Source organism: Cetorhinus maximus, chromosome 4, assembly GCF_964194155.1.
Source record: "Cetorhinus maximus chromosome 4, sCetMax3.hap1.1, whole genome shotgun sequence".
Classification (NCBI taxonomy): Eukaryota; Metazoa; Chordata; class Chondrichthyes; order Lamniformes; family Cetorhinidae; genus Cetorhinus; species Cetorhinus maximus.
In genome coordinates, this window is record NC_135882.1 from 171,168,074 (window position 1) to 171,192,695 (window position 24,622).

Genomic DNA, 24,622 nt, shown 5'->3' on the forward strand with positions numbered 1-24,622 from the left:
TGTGGGTCAAACTAACACCAGGGGTTACAAGCGGCCCGGTTTAGTCTCAGGGAATTGCAGGGAGACGGATGGCGTCAATGGCTCGGGAGTGAAGATTGTTTTGGGGATCAAAGGCAACAGCTTCAGCCTTACCGATATTTAATTGGAGGAAAAATACAGTCCTGGGTGAGGCTTTATAAGATATGACTGACTAAAGCACAAAGTCAAGGATGAGAGTTAAAGTAACTGAGACTACAAACCGTGTCAACCTGTCCTCCACCTTCAATGCTGCTCTTTCCTAGGGTTCCTTCAGCTTCATCAGGTACCATCAAAAAACCTTTACCACCAATTTGGCCACCGCATTGGCAAAGCAGCAGCAGCAAAGGAACAACTGTAAAATCACAATGTAAATAGTGAGACAAAAATAACATTTCCATCAAATTAAACTACAAAAAAAAACAACCACAAATAAATGGCTGGCTGATCGAAACAGCAGGTTCCTTCAGTTGTTTGAAACAGGCAGAGTACAGGCCGTATTCAACCAGCCTGCACTCGCAAAACACAAAACAAAATGTCTGCTGTTAATTGTGATTCTGCAATAGGCCAGCACTTGGTGAACAATCCCGAGTGTGCTAACAACCAATTTAAGATAAACAGTTGAGCTTGTAAACATGGCTCATTTACGCTCGTTAGAAGCGACATGCATTCATATGCAAGGGGCCATTCTCTGAAAACAAGAGGAACATGTTCAAGCCTCACGCCCTTTTTTTGCGGTACAGCAAGTAATGAAGGCAGCTAACGGAATGCTATCCTTCATTAGGAGAGAAATTAAACATAAAAGTAAGGATGTCATGCTTCAGTTATACAGGGCATGGGGGAGACCACATCTCGAATAGTGTGTGTGTAGTTTTGGTCTCCTTATTTAAGAAAGGATGTAAATGCATTGGAAGTGGTTCAGAGGAGGTTTGCTAGATTGATACCTGGAATGAGGAAAGGTTAGACAGGCTAGGCTTGTTTCCACTGGAGTTTAGAAGAGTGAGGGGTGACTTCAATGAAGGATACAAGATCCTGAACAGTCTTGACAAGGTGGACGTGGAAAGGATGTTTCCTCTTGTGGGGGAGTCCAGAACTAGGGGGGCACTGTTTTAAAATTAGGGGTCGCCCTTTGAGGATAGAGAGGAGGAAAAAAAAAATTTTCTTGAGGGCTGCGCGACTTTGGAACTCTCTGCCTCAGAAGGTGGTGGAGGCGGGGTCGTTGACTATTTTTAAGGCGGAGGTAGATGGATTCTTATTAGGCAAGGAAATCAAAGGTTATTGGGGGTAGATGGGAATGTGGAATTCAAAACTCAAGCGGTTCATCCATGATCGTAATGAATGAAGGAGCAGGTTTGAGGGGCCGAATGGCCTACTCCTGCTCCTATTTTTTTATTTTATACGAATTATTTTATACGAATTACCTGGGGGCTTAGGGAGCCTAGAGTTCCCCATTGTTTTCTCCATGGCAACACCTCAGCCAATTAGAATTGACTTGTCAACTAATCAGCACTCTTTCCCCTGTAGTATAAATTGTGATCATTTGAAATTTGGCATTAGAAACATAGAAATATAGAAAATAGGAGCAGCAGTGGGTTATTCGGCCCTTCGAGCCTGCTCTGCCATTTGATATGATCATGGCTGATCCTCTATCGCAACTCCATACTCCCACACTCTCCCCATAACCCCTGACGCCTTTAGAGTCCAGAAACCTATTTCCTTCTTAAATATATTCAGTGACTTGGCCTCCAGAGCCTTCTGTGGTAGAGAATTTCACAGGTTCACCACCCTCTGAGTGAAGAAGTTTCTTCTCATCTCAGTCTTAAATGGCCTACCCTGCATCCTGAGATTGCAGACCCTTGTTCCAGACCACCCCACCCCAGCCCCCAGCCAGAGGAAACATCCTCCCTGCATCCAGTCTGTCCAGCCCTGTCAGAATTTTATATGTTTCAATGAGATCCCCTCTCATTCTTCCGAACTCCAGTGAATACAGGCATGGTCGGCTCAATCTCTCCTCATACGACAATCCTGCCATCCCAGGAATCAGTCTGGTGAACCTGCAAGTATATCCTTTCTTAGGTAAGGAGACTAAAACTGCACACAATACTCCAGATGTAGTCTCACCAAGGCCCTGTACAGCTGCAATAAGACATCCTTGCTCCTGTACTCAAGTCCTCTCGCAATGAAGGCCAACATATCATTTGCCTTCTTAACTGCTTGCTGCACCTGCATGCTTGCTTTCAGTGATTGGTGTACAAGGACACCCAGGTCCCTTTGTACATCAACATTTCCCAATCTATCACCATTTAAATAATACTCTGCCATTCTGTTTTTCCTACCAAAGTGGATAACTTCACACTTATCCATGTTATATTGCATCTGCCATCTATTTGCTCACTCACTTAACCTATCTAAATTGCCTTGAAACTTCTTAACACCTTCCTCATTGCTCACATTCCCACCAAGTTTCATGTCGTCAGCAAACTTGGAAATACTACGTTGGGTTCCCTCATCCAAATCATTGATATATATAGTGAATAGCTGGGCCCAAGCATTGACCCCTGCGGTATCCCACTAGTCACTGCCTGCCATTCCAAAAAAGACCCATTCATTCCTACTTTCTGTTTCCTGTCTGCTAACCAATTCTTGATCCATGCCAATATATTACCCCCAATCCCGCTTGCTTTAATTTTGCACACTAACCTCTCATGTGGGACTTTATCAAAAGCTTTCTGAAAATCCAAATACACCACATCCACTGGTTCTCCCTTATCTATCCTGCTAATTACGTCCTCAAAAAAACTCCAGTAGGTTTGTCAAACACCTTTCATAAATCCATGTTGACTTTGTCTAATCCCGTTGATATTTTCTAAGTGCCCTGTTATCACATCCTTTACAATAGACGCTAGCATTTTCCCTACCACTGCATTTGTCCTGATGAGTGCAAAATGGCAAGCTTCAGCAACATGTCTCCCTTTTCAGCAACATTCAAGCTCTGTAATACCAAGCGAGTGTTATTAAAAAAGGTCTTCAACAACAGCTTGTGTTTTTATGGAGCCCTTCACGCAAAGCAACGTCACAGGTTCATGATCAGACAATAAATAATGACAAAGGAGGAGATATTAGGAGGGGGTGACTAAAAGCTTGGTTAGAGAAATAGGTTTTAAGAAGGAGGGAGCGGTGGTAAGGTTTATGATGGGAATTCAAAGCCTAGGGCCTAGACAGTGCCAATGGAGGAAGGTGCAAGGGGCCAGAATTCAAGGGGGGTCGTGGGGGTGGCGGGTGCAGGGGTCTCAGAAGGTTGCAGGGCTGCAGAAGGTTACACAGATAGGGATGGATGAGACCACAAGGGGGTTTGAAGCACTGCTGTTCTGGGAGCCAATGTGGATCAGTCACTAAGGTTGCTTCCTTGCATCTATGTAACATCCCTCTTTTTGAAAACACTATTGGCCACGAGTCCTAATGTTCCCTCCTTGGGCTCGGGGTCAATGCTTGTCTGTCCGTGGTCCTGGGACTTTTTACTACATTAAAAGGGGCGAGGTAAACGCAAGGTGTTGCTGAATTCCAAGCACAGGGTCAAATAGGGCATCAAGACTGGGAACAGTTTGACTCAATCCGAGACTGGGGGTTGGCGGGGGAGGGGATAGAATCGGTGACGAGGGTAGAGAGAGAGTTTTGCGGCTGGGATTGATGGTTGGTTTCCCAATGTTTAACCAGAGGAAGTTGCGGCTTATCTGGGGCAAGGGGGCTGATATCAGTCGGGGCAGTGGAGGGGCTATGTTGATGGGGCAGAGTTCTGTGGTCACCACGTGGAACCTGTTGCCATACTGTCGGATGATGTTGCCAGTCGTGTTTTTTTTAATAATGATACAAAGGCACCAATCACTTGTGAGGGATTGTCTAAAGATGTTTTCGTTTACTTAGACTAGGCAAGTAAGAATGAAGGCATCAGCAGTGGAGCTGTGTGTGCTGTGTTCTGCTCACAGGCCAAAGTGAAACTGAGATTGGATCACATGACACACTTCCCTTCTAGTGATTTTTAAACATTCTTTCATGGGCCAGCATTTGTTGCCCATCTCTAATTGACCTTGAACTGACCTTGCGAGGTCACTTCAGAGGGTAGTTAAGAGTCAACCACATTGCTGTGGGTCTGGAGTCACATGTAGGCCAGACCAGGCAAGGATGGCAGATTTCCTTCCCTAAAGGACGTTAGTGAACCAGATGGGTTTTTGCGACAATCGGCAATAGTTTCCTGGTCACCATTACCGAGACTAGCTTTATATTCCCGATCTTATTAACTGAATTTAAATTCCACCAGCTGCTGTGGTGGGATTTGAACCCATGTCATCAGAACATTAGCCTAGACCTCTGGATTACTAGTCCAGTGACATTACCACTTTGCCACCATTTACACCGCTGCATGCTGCTTAAAGGCATTTTATAACAGCACCAAGGGACAGCATGTAGATGAGGATGAGGAGTGGGAGTGAGGATGAGGAGTGGGAGTGAGGATTGATCTTTGGAAAATTGCAGAGGTTACAGTGCAGAGGGTGTGAAGAGAATCCATTGCTGGAAATCGCTTTGGCTATAATTGGTTAGGTATGAACAAGGGCTCAACAATGGAGCAGAGATGACACAGATTGAAGGTAGCTGGGGGGCATAAAAGAGGGGAGATGAGAATCTGTTCAACACATTGAGTTGCAACAGTCTGGATGGGTGGGGGAATCAGATTCAATCGTATACTTCAAGGAGGTGAATGGTTAAATACTTGAAACAGAGAAAAAAAACTTGCAGGGCTCTGGGAAAAGAACAGGGGGAAGTGGGACTAATTGGAAAGATGTTTCAAAGAGCCGGCACAGTTGTGGTGGGCCGAATGGCCTCCTTCCAAGCTGTGTGATTCTACACACCAGGCAAGGCAGCAGTTTTGAAACTCCTGTGCAAGAGGGGACAAATGAACCTCATCTTACTCGCCATCAGGTAGCAATCACAAGCCGAATAACATTGAATGACACCTTTTGAAATCTTGAGCCTTGGTGTTAGGGCTGTTGACTGTAAAGCAATGGTGTCAGCCATTTTAAACTTACGTAATAGCAGCAGCAACGCCAGAATCATGAGACCAATCGCAGCACCACCGAGGAACGCGTTTGTTGACTGAAATAATTTCTCTGCAGAACACATGGTGCTATCATGGCAATCAGTGACTCGAATGTTAAGGTTGACAAGGTGTCCATTGCCACCGTTGTCTCTGACAGTTATTGGTACAGTAAACATTCCGGGCCATAAATCAATTAATGGAATCAGCTCCGTGCTAGTTGCTTTAAAAAAAAGGATTGAAAGTGTTAATCATTGTATTCCTCGTAAGAGCCTCTAATAAACACGACCACTTTTGCTAGGATTGAAAGCTGCCATCATCAAACTTCATTTCCAAATTCATGGTTAGTGAGCAACTTGGGAGGGTGGGTGTTAGGTGTGAAATATAACCATGCTTATAGACAAGAAAGGTTTAAAAATTAACTTTAATCCTTATCTACATGGATGTCAAACTTGTGCCAGGGATATTAACTTGAGTCAATCCCTTCTACTTAACTGATGAAGTCATTTAAAAAAAAAATCATTCATTGGATGTGGGCTTCGCTGGCTGGGCCAGCATTTATTGCCCATCCCTAGTTGCCCATTCCCTGGAGAAGGTGGTGGTGAGCTGCCTTCTCGAACCGCTGCAGTCCATGTGGTGTAGGTACACCCACAGTGCTGTTAGGGAGGGAGTTCCAGGATTTTGACCCAGCGACGGTGAAGGAACGGCCGATATATTTCCATGTCAGGATGGCGAGTGGCTTGGAGGGGAACTTCCAATTGGTGGTGTTCCCATCTATCTGCTGACTTTGTCCTTCTAGATGGTAGTGGCCCTTGCAGTCATTAATAGTGCCTAAAGTAAAGGTGTTATGCCCAAGGTTGGAACTGAATGGACACCAATTCAACTTACACCAAAAAAAATAGCCAATTTCCTGTCATTCAAATCATGTTTTTTTTTCTATTCATCGTTAAAACTAACTTGAACGAATTTGAAGTGATTGACACGAAAAGACTGGAATACCTGGGCAATTTTAATTTAATTGCTTGGGAATTAAAGATTTTCATTTCTGAAGCACCTTTCACAAGTACCTTACAGCAACTGTTAATACTTTCGAAGTGTAGTCATTCTTTTAATGTGGGAAACGCAGCGACTTGTGCACAGCAAGCTCCCACAAACCTTGACGTGATAATAACGAGATGATCTGTTTTATTGATTGCTGGCTGAGGGATAAATATTGGCTAGGGCATGGGGGGAAAAGAGCTCGCCTGCTCTTTTTTGAAATAGTGTCAGGAGGTCCACCCGAGAGCACAGGCTGGACCTCGCTTTAATGACTCGTCGGAGAGACGGCATCTCTGGCAGTGCAGCGCTCCCTCAGCGTTACACTGAAGTGTCAGCCGAGATTTTGAGCTCAAGTCCCGCAGTGGGACTTTGATAGTTATCTGAAGTCGAAAAATTTGCAGAGCTACGAGGAAAAGGCAGTGGAGTGAGACTAGGTGAGTAGCTCTTGCAGATCTCCGGTCTCAACACGATGGGCTGATTGGCCTTCTTCTGTGCTGTTACCACCCAATGAGCCTCACGAGCCTTCTCCCACCCTATCGACATATCCATCCTTCCTCATGCACATGAATGATGCAGTCACAATCCCAAAGTTAAACTGTGTACATTCACCTAATTTTTTTTTTGAAACAGGAAGTACACCAAATTACGAGCAAGATTCGAAAGAGTTTTCTAATTAAAAAAGATCATTCTCCATAAACTAAGATCACTACCCCAGGTCTTACCATCAGTACGTCCTAATTTCCACTTCTTATTTGAGTTTATATTAAAACTGAAAGGGGCTCCATAAGGATGCCCGTCTGGATCAGAAGCAGTCAGGTTCAAGGATTTTGTGTTGCTGCACATACATGGGTGTAAATTTTCAAAGTTTGGCAAATTATCATTGGCATCTTCTACTCTAATCACAATGGTTCCAGTGGAGGTTGAGGTGTGGCCATCTGCAACAGGGAAGGCAAAGAGGAGAAAACTATGTTCAGGTTGAGAATACAGTAATAGATGCAGTTCATCAATTAAATACTGATCATGAAACACTCGCCAAGAACAAGACCTATAGAATAATTTCTTAAAGAAATGAAAACGTGATGGCCAAAATATAGACTCAGTTTGGTTCTTAAAAACAATGTGAACATTGAATAACTTACAACACAAAATATGGACAAAAGGCTTCAAGGCAACTCTCACATGTAACTTGCCATGTTGGGGATTTCATCTCATTTCTTTAATCATGTAAGAAAGAGAATTAGCCCCGAATGCCTGAATGGCGACTGCACTGTTGGTTTCTACTCAATTCCGAAACAGAATTCATCACCTTTATTCTTTCACGGGATGTGGGCGTCGCTGGGCAAGGCCAGCATATGTTGCCCATCCCTAATTGCCCTTGAACTGAGTGGCTTTGCTCGGCCGTTTCAGGGGTCATTTAAGAGTCAACCACATCGCTGTGGGTCTGGAGTCACGTGTAGGTCAGACCAGGTAAGGACGGCAGGTTTCCCTCCCTAAAGGGCAATAGTGAACCAGATGGGTTTTTATGACAATCGGTGATAGTTGTCATGGTCACCATCACTGAGACTGGCTTTACATTCCAGATTTATTAATTGAATTTAAATTCCACCAGCTGCCAGAGCATTAGCCTGGGCCTCTGCGTTACTAGTCCAGTGACATGACCACTCTGCCACCATCATCCCAATTTGCAAGGAGAATTGAGCAATTTGTTTGCAACTGAACAACAACTTGCATTTATATATAGCACCTTTAACATAGTAAAACCTCCAAAAGCATTCACAGGAGTGTCACCATATAAGACCTGACAGCGGGCCACATTAGGAGATGTTAGCTTAATTACAGAGAAGCTTCTTAAAAAGGAGGAGAGTTGGGTTTATGGAGGTAATTCAAGAGATTAGAGCCTCGGTGGGTGAAGGCACAGCCGCCAAATCATGGATGCACAACTGGCCAGAACTGAAGGAGCGTGGTGATGGCAGGGGGCTGTAGAACTGGAGGAGGTTAGGGACTGGCGAGACCGTGGAAGGATCTGAAAACAAAGTTGAGAATTTTAAAATAGAAGCAATGCTGGACTGGGAGCCAACGGAGGTGAGTGGATACAGGGAGGGTGGGTGAACGGAACCTGATATGAGTTAGGAAAGGTGATGGTTGGGGGAGGAACCGTGAGGACATGGGTGGCAGAGTTTTAGATGAACTCCTGTAACGACCATATGGAGTGTGCAAACTGGGAGGGCAGCTAAGTGTGTCTCAAGTCTAGAGGTTACAAAGGCATGGATTGCTGAATAGGTGATATTCATTTTACTGAAATCAGGCAGTGGAAGACATTCTGTGAATCACAACTATTCTACTGTTGAATAGTTCAGTGCAAATACCACTTTCCACTCTTCCCTTCTGGACCCTCTCCCTGTCCAGAAGCCAACTCCCTACAGGGGAAACTCTTTCGAGTTATCAACAGTCACAGATTGCAACTCTTTCAAGTACAATCACAGTTCTTGGTTTCTGGGAGTGGGACATGAACCCACAACCCTCTGATTCAAAGGCGAGGGTGCTATGAACTGAGCCACAGCTGACACCTCTCCCTACAGGGGAAAAGCTTGCTCTTAAGTGCAGGCCTCAATGAGCATCATCTGCTCTCAATTCACTCTAAAGCTTATCCTGGTTTACTCTTAAAGGGACCTGCATTTCCAACATTGTCACGAATTAGGGTCAAAGTTGCAGGTGAGCTGAAGCAGATGTGGAGATGGGGCAAGTGGCTAATGAAATTGCACTAGTGCCCAAATATTTTTGAGATGTCACAATTATCGTTTAAGGTTAACTCACGTCGCTAAAGACTTGCTTACTTTTCTGAAAGCTGTTCATCATCCACAAGTAAAATATGGCTATTCTCCCTGTCGAAGGCAATGTACCTTAAAACATCTCTATCTCAAACAGTCAGATTACTTTCGCTTAACCTAGTGTTGGAAAATCTTATTGGAGTCCGTGTCGCCGCTTGTTGACCTTGTATGAAGAAACTGACCATTGAATAAATGAGAAGAGGCATCCTAATGTTTGTTTAGCCTCAAGAACACAAGGAATAGGAGAAGTGGACCACATGGCTCAGTGAGCCTGCACTACCACTCAATACGATCATGGCTGATCTTGGTCTTCAACTCCATTTTCCCACCTGCTATCCATAAACCTTAATTTCCCGAGAGAATAAAAATCTGTCTATCCCAGATTGAAATGTACTCAATGACGGAGCATCCACAACCCTCTGCGGTAGAGAATTACAAAGATTCACAACTCTCTGAGTGAAGAAATTTCTCCTCATCTCAGTCCTAAATGGATGGCCCCTTATCCTGGAGCTGTGCCCCCGTGTTTCAGATTCCCTGACCGGCAGAAACGATCCCTCAGCCTCTACCCTATAGTCATGCAAACAGGAGCACATCAATGCAGGGCAGAGGTTGGCTGTGTAACTCTATGGACTAGCACCCGCTTGCTGGCCTGGAAAATCCCACTGCCAAAGTGCTTCTCATCCTGAACCATGAGGTCAGGGCTTTAATGCTTTCTAAAGAAATGTGAGGAGTAATTCTGGGCCCCTGCGCATCCCCTGCTCCCTTTGCCTCATCAATTGCGGCTGGGCCTTCAGCTGCCTAAGCCCTAAGTTCAGGAACTCACTCCCTTAACCTCTTCACTTTGAGATCTTCCTTTAAGATGCTCCTTAAAACTTAACCCCTTTGGCCGAGCTTTTAGTCGCCTGCCCGAGCACATCCTCCTTCGTCAGTCCTGTGACGCGCTTTGGGATATTTTTCTACATTGAAGGTGCTACGTAAATGCAAGTTGTTATTGCTGTGAAAGTCTAGTCATACACATTTACTTCTAATCACAGAAAGATAAAGTATTTTAGTGAGCGGGGGGGGGCGGGGGGTGGTTTGAGAAGGTTTGTAAACGTTTCAAAAAGTCAATCAGGGCACAAGTTACACAGCGGATACGCTTCTGTAACCTGGTTTGAAAAAACAACTCGATAGAATAGGATGGCAGATAATCTTTCCTCAAATCACTGAAGCGATTATTTACATATAGCAAACCCATCCTATGAGGCTTTGGAATGCAAACTGCCTACTTAACATATAAAGTGACTGTCAGATTAAGGACACAAACAGGAGGAGGCCATTCAGCCCCTTCAGCCTGTTCCACCACTCAATGAGATCATGGACAACCTGATCTCCATTCACCCCCGCCCCCCAGCCCTTTCGATCCATAACCCTTAATACCCTTGCCTCATGAAAATCTATTTTCAATTGACATCCTCCCCTGCACCCTTCCCCCCCATCCTCCCCCACCTCCCCACAGCCTCGGTAAGGAGGGAGCTCTAGATTTCCACTAGCTGTGTGTGAAGAAGAGCTTCCTGACATCACCCCTGAGTGACCTGGCTCTAACTTTAGGCCACATCCCCTTGTTTTGGGCTTCCCGGGCAGAGGGAAAAACTTCCTTTCATCAATTCCATCAAATACTTTAATCATCTTAAGCAGCTCAATTACATCACACTTATTCCTCTATATTTTAGGGTTTAAAAGCCTAGTCTAGGCAAACCCGCCCTCATAATTTAACCCTTTTAGCTCCAGTTTCATTCTGGTGTATCTGGCCTACACCCACCCTCCAAGCCAGTGTATCTTTCCTGAGGTCCAGTGTACAGAGTTGAATGCAATGGTCCATATCCAGTCTAACTAGGGTTTTGCGTGGCGAACCCCGTGTCGAGGTTTCCCCAGCACCATCACCGTGATTTTGATGGAAACCCGCCCTCTCGCCTTCACGGTATAAACGGTGCTCCTGCCGAACTTACACCAAAGTTGCACCAGTGCAGTGGGAGGGGTCCTGAGCAGATTGCCATCGGAAAGACTTTCCTGATCGTTGAAGATACGATCCTGGCTCCCGATTTGCCCAGGTGGCCATAATCTAGTGGAGAGCTTTGCTGGCAAACGTTGACAGGTCATCCAACTGCGCTGAGCATTACAGCTGAATAACTCCCTGTCCAAAAGCAAACACTTGGAATAAGAACAGGGACTTCCCTGATGCAAGTTCTCCATCAAATCACACACCGTCCTGACTTGTGAATATATCTCCGTTCCTTCACTGTCGCTGGGTCAAAATCCTGGAACTCCCTCCCTAACAGTACTGTGGGTGTAGCTACACCACATGGACTGCAGCGGCTCAAGAAGGTGGCTCACCATCACCTTCTCAAGAGTAACAAATGCTCGCCTAGCCACTAATGCCCACGTCCCATGAAAAAAAAATGAAGGAAAAAATCTATTTTAACCAACAATACAGTCTGAGCAGAATGTGTTATTTTATTTGTACTTGAGTTCAAGTTCATGTTGCTTCATCTACTTACGTTCATTATTAATGGCCAATATAGTTGCAGTGTATGTCCCATTAATCACATATTTAGATTCTCGATCAGCAACACCAACAAGAGTAACCTCCCCAGTTTCAGAATTTATAACTAACCAGTTGGCTTCATCAAAATTCTTTGCATACCTGTTGTGAATGTTGGAAAATATGGATGAGCGTTTGGCTGGATGCATTTTAATAAAAACTTATTTAAAAAAGCAACAACAGGGTCATGTTCTTACCTGGTCATCTTACTCTGTTCCTCAGTGTCGGCACTAACTGCAGGATATTTTCCAAGCACTTGACGTACCTTCTTGCCAGTAATACTTTCCTTAACCATTACATTCCATATTGAGGGCCTAAATTTGAAACCTTCTTTCATGTTTTTCACTAGGATTTTTATTTTAATAGACTTTAGATTGTTGGTGTTTGGCACAGAGCTGTGGAACGGTGCCTTATTAGTGACGTGCACAACCAAATTCACCATTTCCATTTCTTCATAGTCCAATTCCTGGATGAAGGGAAGGCAATATAATTGTAACCAGTGAAAGTAAATGGAAATTCAAAATCAGACTAAATCTGAAGAACGAATAAAAAAACTAAATCGACAGCGTATTAATTTATTCAGTTTCTGTTACAAACAGAGGAAGAGGCCATTCAGCCCCTCCAGGCAGTTCCACCATTCAGTTAGATCAGGGCTAGTCTGTATCTTAACTCCATCTACCCACCTTAGTTCTGTAACACTTAACACCCTTGCTTGACAAAAATCTATCAATCTTAAGTTTTGACATTTTCCATTGACCTCAAGCCTCAACAGCTTTATTGGCAGGAGAGAGTTCCGGGTTTCCACTACCCTGTGTGTGAAGAAATGCTTCCTGACATCACCCCTGAAGGTCCTAGCTCGAATTTTAAGATTAAACTCCCCCTGTTCTGGACTCCCCCAGCAGGGGAAATAGTTTCTCCTTATCAATCCTTCAATCATCTTAAACATCGCGATTCAAACAACTCTTAGCCTTGGATGTCCAAGGGTGCACAAGCCGACTGTAGGCAAAAGTTCAATTTAATCCTTAGCTACGTTACTCTGGTGAAACTCCATTTTTCTTCCTCCAAGACCGACATCATTGCTGAAGGGGGTGACCAGAATTGAAAGGGTTTAACAAGAGCTCCATATAACTGTAACATAACTGCCATCCTTTTGTATTCTAGACCCTTCAGATAGAGGTCAGCATTCCGTTAGCCTTTTTCATTATTTTTTTGTTCTTGTCCACTAGTCATCAGTGATTGGAAGCCCTAATGTGCTCTGCTCCTCCGCCATCCCTGACTCCTCACCGTTTAGATAAATGCTTGAACTAGTCTTCCTTGATTCCAAAGTGAACGATTTACCCGCATTCAATTCCTTCTGCCCCAGTGTGGGATTGAAGCACTCCCATGCCTTTCTGATGATTGGCTTGCATTCATTGTTTTACTTGGTTTACAACTTTACCTTCTGAACAATCAAAATTCCTTCGTTTGTTCGGTTATCCACTTCGAACCTGAAGTGTTGGTCCTCGTTGCCGTCAATAATAAAAAATTGCGCCAACCAGTTATCACTGAACTCCAGATCCTCATCCGTCACCTTCACACGTAGAATTTCAACATTTTTTGTGTTTTCGCTCACATTTGTTAGGTACTGAAAAGGAAAACAATGATTGTTTGTTTGACTGTCTGTAAATCTTTTTCTAGACAGACTATCCGGTGATTCTCACACTACTTTGGGACCTTGCTGTGCAAAATTTGGCTACTGCGTTTCCTACATTACGCCAGTGACTACACTTCAAAAGTATTTAATTGGCTGTAAAGCACTTGGCAGTATCTTGAGGTTGTGAAAGGTGCTATAGAAATGCAAAGTCTTTTTTTCTTTATCTCTTTCAAAGAAAAGGGTTCAGCGTGATCAGGAAACACATCAGTCATTAAATGCAAATCATGGAGGATTAGCTCTGGATTTCCTCTTTGAAAGAGAATAAGACCATAAGACAAAGGAGCACAAATAGGCCATTCGGCCCATCGAGTCTGCTCCGCTATTCAATGAGATCATGGCTGATCGGCTAATCCTCAACTTCACTTTCCTGCCTTTTCCCCATAACCCTTGATGATTAAAAATCTATCAGCCTTAAATATACTTAACAGCCCAGCCTCTACAGCCCCCTGCGGTAAAGAATTCCACAGGTTAACAACCCTCTGAGAGAAGAAATTCCTCCTCACCTCTGTTTTAAATAGGTGACCCCTTACTCTGGGATTATACCCTCTGGTCCTAGGCTCTCCCTCAAGGGGAAACAACCTCTCAATGTCTCGCCTGTCAAGCCCCCTAAGAATCTTATATGTTTCAATAAGGTCACCCCCCATTCTTCTAAATTCCAATGAGTACAGGCCCAACCTACTCAACCTCTCCTCTTAAGAAAATCCCTCCAATCCTGGGATCAGCCTAGTGAACCTTCTCTGGACAGCCTTCAATGCCAGTACATCTTTCCTTAGATAAGGGGACCAAAACTGTTCACAGTATTCTAGATGTGATCTAACTGGTGCTTTGTATAGTTTTAGCAAGACTTCCCTATTTTTATACTCCATTCCCTTTGAAATAAAGGCCAACATTCCATTTGCCTCCCCTATTACCTGCTGAACTTGTATGCTAGTTTTTTGGGATTCATGCACGAGGACCCCCAAATCCCTCTGTGCTGCAGCTTTCTTCAGTCTTTCTCTATTTAAGTAAAATTCAGCTCCTCTATTCTTCCTGCCAAAGTGCATAACTTCAAATATTCCCACATTATATTCCATCTGCCAAGTTTTTGCCCACTTACTTAACCTGTCTATATCCCTCTGTAGACCCATTGTGTCATCCTCACCACTTGCCTTCCCACCTATTTTTGTGTCAAACACAAACTTGACGATAGTACATTCACTTCCCTCATTCAAGTCATTAATATATATTGTAAATAATTGTGGCCCCAGCACTGATCCCTGTGGCACTCCACTAGTTACAGGCTGCCATCCTGAAAATTCCCCCCTTATCCCAACTCTCTGTCGTCTATTAGTCAGCCAATCCTCTATCCATACTAATATATTACCCCCAACACCATGGGCTCTTCTCTTATTAAGTAGCCTTATGTGTGGTACATTATTGAACGCCTTTTGGAAATCCAAATATATTACACCTACTGGTTCCCCTTTATCTATCCTGCTTGTTACCTCCTCAAAGAATTCTAATAAGTTTGTCAGACATGATTTCCCCTTCATGAAGCCATGCTGACTCTGCTTGATTAGATTATGTATTTCTAAATGCTCTGCTATTATATCCTTTATAATAGACTCTAACATTTTCCCAATGACAAATGTTAAGTTAACTAGCCTATAGTTACCTGTTTTATGTCACCCTCCTGTTTTGAATAAGGGTGTTACATTGGCAGTTTTCCAATCCTCTGGGACTTTTCCAGAATCTAAGGATTCTTGGAAGATTACTACCAGTGCATCCACTATCTCTGCAGCTACTTCCTTTAATATCCTAGGATGCAACCCATCAGGTCCAGGGGAGTTATTGGCCTTTAGCCCCATTAGTTTCCCTAGTACTTTTTCTCTAATGATAGTTATTGTATTTATTTCCTCCCCCTCATTTTGCCACATGATTATTTAGTATTTTTGGTATGCTGTTAGTATCTTCTACCGTGAAGACTGATGCAAAGTATTTATTCAACTCCTCTGCCATTTCCTGGTTCCCCATTATTATTTCCTCAGCCTCATTCCCTAAGGGGCCTATGTTCACTTTGGCCTCTCTTTTCCTTTTTATGTATTTAAAGAAGCTTTTATTGTCCATTTTTATATAACTTGCTAGTTTACCCTCAAAGTTTATTTTCTCCCTCTTTATTTTTTTTTGGTCATCTTCTGTTGGTTTTTAAAACTTTCCCAATCCTCTGGCTTACCACTAATCTTTGCGACATTGTAAGTTTTTTCTTTCACTTTGACACTATCCTTAACTCCCTCGGTTAACCATGGTTGGTTTATCCACTTCCTACAATCTTCCTTCCGCACTGGGATATATCTTTGTTGTGAGTCATGAACTATTTTCTTAAATGTCTGCCATTGTTCATCTTCTCTGCTAAACTCCTTTCCCAGTCCACTCCAGCCAACTCTGCCCTCATTCCTTTGTAATTACCCTTATTTATGTTCAGCTTAGTTGTTTCCGAACTAAGTTTCTCACTTTCAAACTGAATGCTAAATTCTACCATGTTATAGTCACTGCTTCCAAGGGGATCCTTTACTCTGAGATCATTTATTAAACGTTACCAGACAACATAGCCTGATCACTGGTTGGATCCACAACATATTATTCTAGAAACTGCCCCGAATACACTCTATGAATTATTCCTCATGGCTATCTCTGCCAATTTGATTTTCCCAATCTACATGAAGATTAAAGTGACCCATGATTAATGTACTGTCTTTTTTACATGCCCTCATTATCTCCTGATTTATTCTCTGTCCTACAGCATAGCTACTCTTAGGGGGCCTATAGACTACTCCCACAAGTATCTTCTTCCCTTTGTTATTAGTTACCTCCACCTATAAGGATTCCACATCTTCCAGTCTAAGATCATTTCTCACTATCGTACTAATTCCATCTCGTACTAACAAAGCTACCCCACCACCCTTTCCTTCTTGCCTCTCCTATTGAAAAGTCGCATACCCCTTGTAACCACGACTCCGTAATGGCTATAAAATTATACCCATTAACCTCTATTTGTGCCATTAATTCATTTATTTTGTTCCGAATACTATGTGCATTTAAGAGCCATTAATTTTGCCTTTTTACCATTTCCGCTCCCCCCTTTGGCCCTATTTGCTGCTGTTTTTTTAAAGTTTGCAGTCTGTCCCTTCCTGTCACACTCTGGGTATCATTACCTGAGTAGCTTCCCTGCAAAGCCTACATATCCCCTTTCCAGAACCCTCCCCACCTCTATTTAGTTTAAAGCCCTCTCTACAGCCCTAGTTATTCGATTTGTCAGGACACTGGTCCCAACACAGTTCAAGAGAAGCCTGTCCCACCAGAACAGCTCCCTTCTACCCCAGTACTGGTGCCAGTGCCCCATGAACTGAAACCCATTCCTCCCACACCGATCTCTGAGCCACGCATTTAACTCCTTGACTTAATTTACCCTATGCCAGTTTGATCATGACTCAGGTAGTTATCCTGAGATTATTACCTTGGAGGTTCTGCTCCTAACTGTTCGAATTCTTTCTGCAGAACCTCCTTTCTAGTCCTATCAATGTCGTCGGTACCAACATGGATGACGACAACTGGATCCCTCCCCTCCCACTCCAAGTTCCTCTCCAACCCTGAGGAGATGTCCTTAACCCTGGCATCAGGCAGGCAACACAGCCTTCAGGACTCACGCTCACGGCTGTAGAGAACAGTATCTATCCCCCTAATTATACTATGCCCTACAACTATTACATTCCTATTTCCTCCCCCCACTTGAACAGCTCCCTATACCACGGTGATGTGGTCAGTTCACTCATCCTCCCTGCAGTTCCCCACTCTCGTCCACACAGCTTGTAAGAACCTCATACCTGTTGGACAGGTGCAGGGGCTGTGGCTCCTTGACCGCTACCCCCTGGGTCCCCCATACCTGCCTCACCTGCAGTCACACCCTCCTGTCCCCGATCACAGGCCAAGTTTGAATGACCTAATCTGAGGGGTGTGACCGCCTCCTGGAGCAAAGTGTCCAGGTAATATTCCCCCTCCCTGATGTGGTGCAACATCTGCAGCTCAGACTCCAGCTCCTTAACTCGGATCCTAAGTTCCTCGAGCCACAAACACTTATGACAGACGTATTCGCTCCGGATCACCTTGGTGTCCAGGAGCTCCCACATGCTGCAGCAGCAACACATCACCTGTCCTGCCATCGCTATAGTATTTTATGTAATTAATCAATTACTCTAGTATCCCTGCTCTTTACACTTGAAGGATGTCTTCTTCCTAATATATTGTCGAATGCTAGAATGGTGGTACACAGAGAATGTGGCAGAATTAGGAGTATTTTTTTACCATAAAGGTATTGGCAAAATATGCAATTAGGGAATGCAGCAACAGGAGGAGGCTATTCAGCCCCTCAAGTCTGTTCCCCCCATTCACTTAAGATCATGCCTGATCTGCACCTTAACTCCATTTACCTGCCTTTGTTCTGAAACCCTTGATACTCGATAAATCTTCATACATGTTGAATTAAAAATTAACATAATTAACAAAAAAATGTTTGTTAAAATTTGAGGGCACTGAAATTTTACATCAAGCGGAGAATAAATGTTACACCCTTGAAGGATATTGAAATGACCCTGATTAAATGGAATGTCAGGCTGATGCAAGGGCATCACCTTTATCGGGCCAAGGGGAATCATGGAACTTGTCTGAAAAATTATAACGTGATATTCTTAAAGGATTCACGGAGCTGTGAATACTCCTTTCGGCTGCCCAGCTCACTCCAGTGGTTTGTGGATGATAAAACAATGAAAAAGAACAACAAGACACCTGAGTGGTGTCCTTAAGGTTGTCGAACAACTTATATTTATCCCTTTTAAGACTTGAGATCAGGAGAGATTTTTTTTTTTCTTTCAGATGGTCTGTGGAATTCTCTTCACCAGACAGCAGTGAAGGTTGGGTCATTGAACGTTTTTAAAGGCCGAGTTGGATAGATTCTTGATCGACAGGGGAGTCCAAAGGGTAAAGGGGTAAATGGGCCATTCGGCCCCTCAAGCCTGCTCCACCATTTTATAAGATCGTGGTTGATCTGATTGTGGCCCCAACTCTACATTCCTGTCATTTAAAAAAAGAAACTGGAATTGAAAAAGTGAGTCTCAGTATTGGCGACCATCGTAAAAACCCATCTGGTTCGCTAATGTCCTTTAGGGAAGGAAAGCTGCCATCCTTACCTGGCCTGGACTACATGTGACTTCAAAACCACAGCAATGCGATTGACTCTTAGCTGCCCTCTAGAATGGCCTAGCAAGCCACTCAATTCAAGGGCAATTAGGGATGGGCCACAAATTGCTGGCCTTGCCAGTGACGCCCACATCCCATGAAAAGAATAACTAAAATTAAGACTGGAAAGCAGGGTTCAGGCCACAATCAGATTAGCCATGATCCTATCAAATGGTGGAGCAGGCTCGAGGGGCCAAGTGGCCTGTTCCTGCTCCTAATCTGTATGTTCATATTTATATCGTGCCTTTGAAGTAGCAAAACATCCCAGGGCATAGGGAAGATGTTCCCACTTGCAGGCGAGAGCAGGGCGAGGAGGTATCAACGTAAGACAGTCGCTAATACATCCGATGGAGAACTCAACAGGCACTCCTTTACCCAGAGAGTGACGAGAATGCGGAACTCACTGTCACAGGGAGTGGTTGAAATGAATGGTATCGATACATTTAAGGGGAAGCTAGATAAGCACATGAAAGAGAAAGGAACAGAGGTTAATGAAGCTTTATGTTGATGGTGTGGGAGGAGGCTTGTGGGGAGCATAAGCACCAGCAAGGACCAGTTGGGCCGAATGGCCTTTTCTTGTGCTTGGAGGTTCTATTTAAACCACTAATTTTCCTAAAAAGCTCCTGCACGGTTCAAAGTGACCACCCAGTTATCATTTTTATTAGCTGCCTTTTTAAAAACCAAACTGTATCCGGCTTAATCTTACCACCAATTGCTGAACACTGGGGATGTGATCATTGACGTCTAAAATCCTGATCTCAGCTGTTGCTGTCGTACTTAATCCTTGAATATTTCCTCCCCGGTCCCGGGCTTCAACGAGGAAGCGATAGAAATCCTGGGTCTTAATAAGAAACAGCATGAAAAATCTTTAGGGATATACTTTTGGCAAATGTAATTTTAGATAGGACTTTATCCACTTACAACTCAACTGAAAAATATCATCCTCAAACTAAATGTGCACTTGTACTGCATTCTTTGCACAAAAGATGTTTTTACATAAGCTCTACATCAATGTGATACCATTTGCTTGTTGGTAATTTCAAGCCACATTTAGATCATGACATTATACGGTTTGGTAGGTGGGAGATGTTGAGAAACTGGTCAATGAAGCATATGGGATTCTGCACTTTCTAAAACAGGGGCAAAGAGTGCAAAGGCAAGGAGGTTAAACCAACGTACAACACTGGCTTAGCCTCAACTGGAGTACTCAGCCCAGTTCTGGGCATCACACTTTAGGAAGTACTATGATGCCAGTGAGGCACCCATGAGCCAAAATAACCAAATTTACCAAACGACTCTCAAAGGACAACTCACCAACGAGATTTTGCTTTTTAATCCAAATCAGAATCAAAGTAAATTAAACATGAATTAACAGGAAATTGATACTTCAAATTAAAAAGGTAAATTTTACTTTAAATAGTTGATGCAACGAAAATATGTCTTATGCAACCACACACTGCATCACTCCCTGCATAAGCGTGGCACGTTGTAGCTACACAGTTCCACAATATGTCCTTTACTCACGCAGGGTAGGTCAGGAGTGCTATCCAACAGCAGCTTTCACCACCATGTGACTTTGATCAGCCACTTCTGCAAACCCTCTCTCCCTCGGGTCACAGCAGTCCTGATGGTGTAGCTTCCCAGAGTTCCCTTTCAACCAGCCAGCCTATAACACCCCAGTTCACTGCTGGGCCACTTCTGGGACAATGCCCAGCTCTTTAGCGTCGCTGGGCTATTCACACAGCTTCCCATGTTTTAGACCTTTTTAGCCAGCTTGCACACTCCTGTCTCCCTTTCTGCCAAACAGGAAAGCTGACCCCTTCCTGAGAGTGATTTGCTTCTCTGGACAAGAATTCTGTGTGACCCTCTTTCCATCCGCCTAATTTCTTTTTGTGTCTGTAGCTGTGCGCTGATTACCTTCACTCTTCAGCTCTCCTGCTTATAGCTCTCACTTGTGTCTAGCCACAGGGTTTCTATATCTTAACTTCCTTCCTGTTTATACTGCTTCCAGGTAAAGGGTCACCAGGTCACAAGGACCAGTATTTCTTATTATTCAAGAAAATTATAATTGATTCCTTTACAATTTGATGCAAGATCTTAAAAGTCCTTTTCAAACATTTTTAACAACATTACAGATTCCCGAGACATTTTAAACAAATTACACCTTTTATTTATTGCTGCAGGGTCAAAGTTCATCACAGAAGGAAGTGAAGAAATTAGAGATGGTGCAGCAAAGATTCACGAGAATAGTTGCAGGGACGAAGAACTTCAGCTATGGGAATAGTTCGGAGAAATTGGGACTGGTTTCCTTGGAGAACAGAAGGTCATGAGGAGATTTTATAGAGGGATGATTCATAGAGGGAAGCAGACACATGGGAACTTCTGCCTGGAAGTTCCCCTCCAAGCCACTCACCATCCTGACTTGGAAATATATCGCCGTTCCTTCACTGTCGCTGGGTCAAAATCCTGGAACTCCCTCCCTAACAGCACTGTGGGTGTACCTATACCGCACGGACTGCAGCGGTTCAAGAAGGCAGCTCACCACCACCTTCTCAAGTGCAACGAGGGATGGGCAATAAATGCTGGCCCAGCCAGCGATGCTGGCATCTCATGAACAAATAATAAAAAGTAGATGGAGAGAGACTGTTCCCATTAGCAGAAGGATCAAGAACCAGAGAGCATTGATTTAAGGTGATTAGCAAAAGAAGCAATGGCAACATGAGGAAACATATTCTCACACAGCGAGTGGTTAGGATCTGGAATGCACTGCATGAGAGTGTAGTGAAGGCAGGTTCAATCGAGGCCTTTAAAGGGGATTGGATAATTATCCAATTGCAGGGCTATGAGGAAAAGACGGGAAAGTGGGATGAGGTGAATTGCTTTTGCTGAGAGCTGGCACAGATATGACAAGTCAGGTGGCCTCCATCTGCACTGTCACCATTCTCTGATTCTACAATAGTGTAGTGGTTATCTTCATGGTCTTAATAATCACAGAATCACAGTGCAGAAGAGGCCCTTCAGCCCATCGAGTCTGCGCCAACACGTGAGAAAAACCTGACCTACCCACTTACCAGCACTTAGCCCATAGCCTTGAATGTTATGACGTGCCAAGTGCTCATCCAGGTACTTTTTAAAGGATGTGAGGCAACCCGCCTCCTCCACCCTCCCAGGCAGTGCATTCCAGACCATCACCACCCTCTGGGTAAAAAATATTTTTCTCACATCCCCCCCTAAACCTCCTGCCCCTCCCCTTGAACTTATGCCCCCTCGTAACTGACCCTTCAACTAAGGGGAACAGCTTCTCCCTATCCACCCTTTCCATGCCCCTCATAATCTTGTACACCTCGATCAGGTCGCCCCTCAGTCTCCTCTGCTCCAACGAAAACAACCCAAGTCTATCCAACCTCTCTTCATAACTTAAATGTTTCATCCCAGGAAACATTCCTGGTGAATCTCCTCTGCACCCCCTCCAGTGCAATCACATCCTTCCTATAATGTGGTGACCAGAACTGCACACAGTACAGAGGTTCAAGTCCCATCTTAGCAGCTGGGGGAATTTAAATTCAGTTAATTAAATACCTTTTTTCTAATCGTTCATGGGATTTGGGCTGGGTCAGCATTTATTGCCCATCCCTAATTGCCCTTGAGAAAAGCAAAAATAAAATCTAGCATCAGCAACGGTGATCAGTGTAATTACTGAATTGTTGCTTGTGTTAGATGTACTACCGAAAATAATTTCCATGTTTGTTTGTGTAGGATCAAGGGCACTCATGGTGGATGCTGAAATGATGTTTCCCCTCATGGGGCAATCTAGAACTAGGGGGGCAGGATCACAGATGACTTTAAGAACACTAATGAGTCTCCATTTGACAAAAAAAAAGGAGTGGCTGGATAACATTCTACTGAAAAATGCAAGAAATTCAACCTTACACACACTCATTTTAACCTGGTCATAAGGTCACAAGAAATAGGAGCAGGGGTTGGCCAATTAGCCTATCAATCCTGGTCAGCCATTCAATAAACTCATGGCTGATCTGATTGTCACCTTGATTCCACTTTCCTGCCTGTCCCCCACAACCCTGGACTCACTTGTCAATCAAAAGTCTGTCAAACTCAGCCTTGAATGTATCAATGTCCCAGCCTCCACTGTTCTCTGGGGAAGAGAATTCCGGACACTAATGACCCTCAGAGAGGAAATTCCTCCTCATCTCGGTCTTAAGTGGGAGACGCCTTATTTTTAAACTGTGCCCCCCTAGTTCTAGGTTCCCCCACGAGGGGAAACAACCTCTCAGCATCTACAAGGGTACCATTGCAAATGATACCAACAGTTTGATGGCAAAATCCAATATGTTACTCCCTGTGACTCTGATATATAATGGTAACTCACCCATGCAAACTATTTTTCACTCACCTCCCGGTCAAGATTAGGATTCAGGACTTTGATTTCTCCATTTCCTGTTGCAACAAATGTACGCCTAATATCTGCTGTTATGATTCTGTAATAAATCTGAGCATTCGTTCCTGTGTCTGCATCTGTTGCAGTTAGCTGTAATGTAAAAGTGCCTAGAAGGAAGGTAACAATGGAGATTTTTAAACAGGGAATGCATTAGTCCAAGTAAAACTCTGCAGATAGAGAAATGTTTTCCCCCCCGCATTCAGTTCTGGGCACTGCACCGCTGGAAGGATATGCTGGTCTTGGAAAGAGTTCAAGCAGAGATTCTTTTTTTTAATTCATTCACGGGATGTGGGCATCGCTGGCTGGGCCAGCATTTATTGCCCATCCCTAGTTGCCCTTGAGAAGGTGGTGGTGAGCTGCCTTCTTGAACCGCTGCAGTCCATGTGGTGTAGGTACACCCACAGTGCTGTTAGGGAGGAAATTCCAGGATTTTGACCCGGCGACAGTGAAGGAACGGCGATATATTTCCAAGTCAGGATGGTGAGTGACTTGGAGGGGAACTTCCAGGTGGTGGTGTTCCCATCTATCTGCTCCCCTTGTCCTTCTAGATGGTAGTGGTCGTGGGTTTGGAAGGGGCTATCGAAGGAGCCTTGATGAATTCCTGCAGTGCGTCTTGTAGATGGTACATACATCTGCATACCATTGTAAGCCCAGCTCACTGGAATGATCCCCCTGCTCTGGATCATCCGAGCACTTTGGCGTGATTGCACGTTGATGTGTATCACAACTGCACATAAGCGACGTGCACCTGGTGAGCTGCACTTCACTCAGGACTTCGAGGTTTGTTTACCTACCTTGCTTCGGGCAGCACTCGCAGTCATCAGCGCCAGGCTTCACAGGCAGCACCACATCACTTATAGGGGGGCTCGTGGGCAGGTCTCTACCTACCAGACCAGAAGTAAGGTGCGGGTGGCTTTTCAATGGCTGCAGGGCCAGGGCTTGCCTAGGGAAGGGGGGTAAGTGGCCTCAGGCAAGGGAAGAGGCTGCAAGGACGAGGGCTGTACTGGGGAAGGGGAGTATACCAGGGTGTGTGTGTGTGTGTGGGGACCCCCAAATTGATCCATGGAACTGGCCTTAAGATGGTGGGGGCGGAGGAGGCAGACTCCAGAGGAGATGAGGCCAGATGGAGATGTGAGGGTGTGTGTGTGTGAGAGAGTGGGTGGTGATGTCCCTTGAGCTGGCAGTGAGTGAGATGCCAGTGAATGTGTGATGGGCTTGTGAGTGCGTGAGTTTAAAGTGATGAGATGGTTGCCTTACCCTGGCTGCAGGGATGAGATCATTCATCCTCTATCTCCATTGGATGGCCGACCTCATTTGTGCAGCATTGGCACTGATCACCACAGCCATCGCCTACCAAACCTGAGCGGTAATGCTGCTGCCCCTCCTGCGGCCAGAGAAGGGATAGAGGACATCATGGTAGGCCTCCATGGCGTCCAAAGGGCCCTCGAGGGACGCGTCACTAAACTGGGAGGCTGCAGTCTTGCCTTTCGGGGCTGTGTCTTCTTTGCCCCCCTGGGCTGGAAGCACTGAGAGATGTGCAGCCGCACTTTAAATATGGCACCTGGCATGAAGAAGCGGTGAGGTGATGGCGTGGCGGGCGAATTGGAGCCCGCCTGCCAACGAAATGACGTGTTCCCAGGAATGCATCATTAAT

The 24,622-nt window shown here is 44.5% G+C and overlaps 1 protein-coding gene across 5 annotated transcripts in view; it reads right to left on the reverse strand.

Moving 5' to 3' along the window:
• LOC144680035 (desmoglein-2-like) overlaps nt 1-24,622 on the reverse strand; it is a 78,318-nt gene that overhangs the window by 11,944 nt on the left and 41,752 nt on the right. For all 5 annotated transcript variants that reach the window (XM_078541137.1, XM_078541136.1, XM_078541135.1 and 2 more), the window contains exons 7-14: nt 22,924-23,075; nt 19,219-19,353; nt 12,990-13,175; nt 11,749-12,017; nt 11,508-11,653; nt 6,865-7,077; nt 5,097-5,327; nt 240-370 (exon numbers count right to left, since the gene is read on the reverse strand). In XM_078541137.1, the coding sequence (XP_078397263.1) occupies nt 240-370; nt 5,097-5,327; nt 6,865-7,077; nt 11,508-11,653; nt 11,749-12,017; nt 12,990-13,175; nt 19,219-19,353; nt 22,924-23,075 (1,463 nt within the window). The remainder of the gene's footprint in view (nt 1-239; nt 371-5,096; nt 5,328-6,864; nt 7,078-11,507; nt 11,654-11,748; nt 12,018-12,989; nt 13,176-19,218; nt 19,354-22,923; nt 23,076-24,622) is intronic.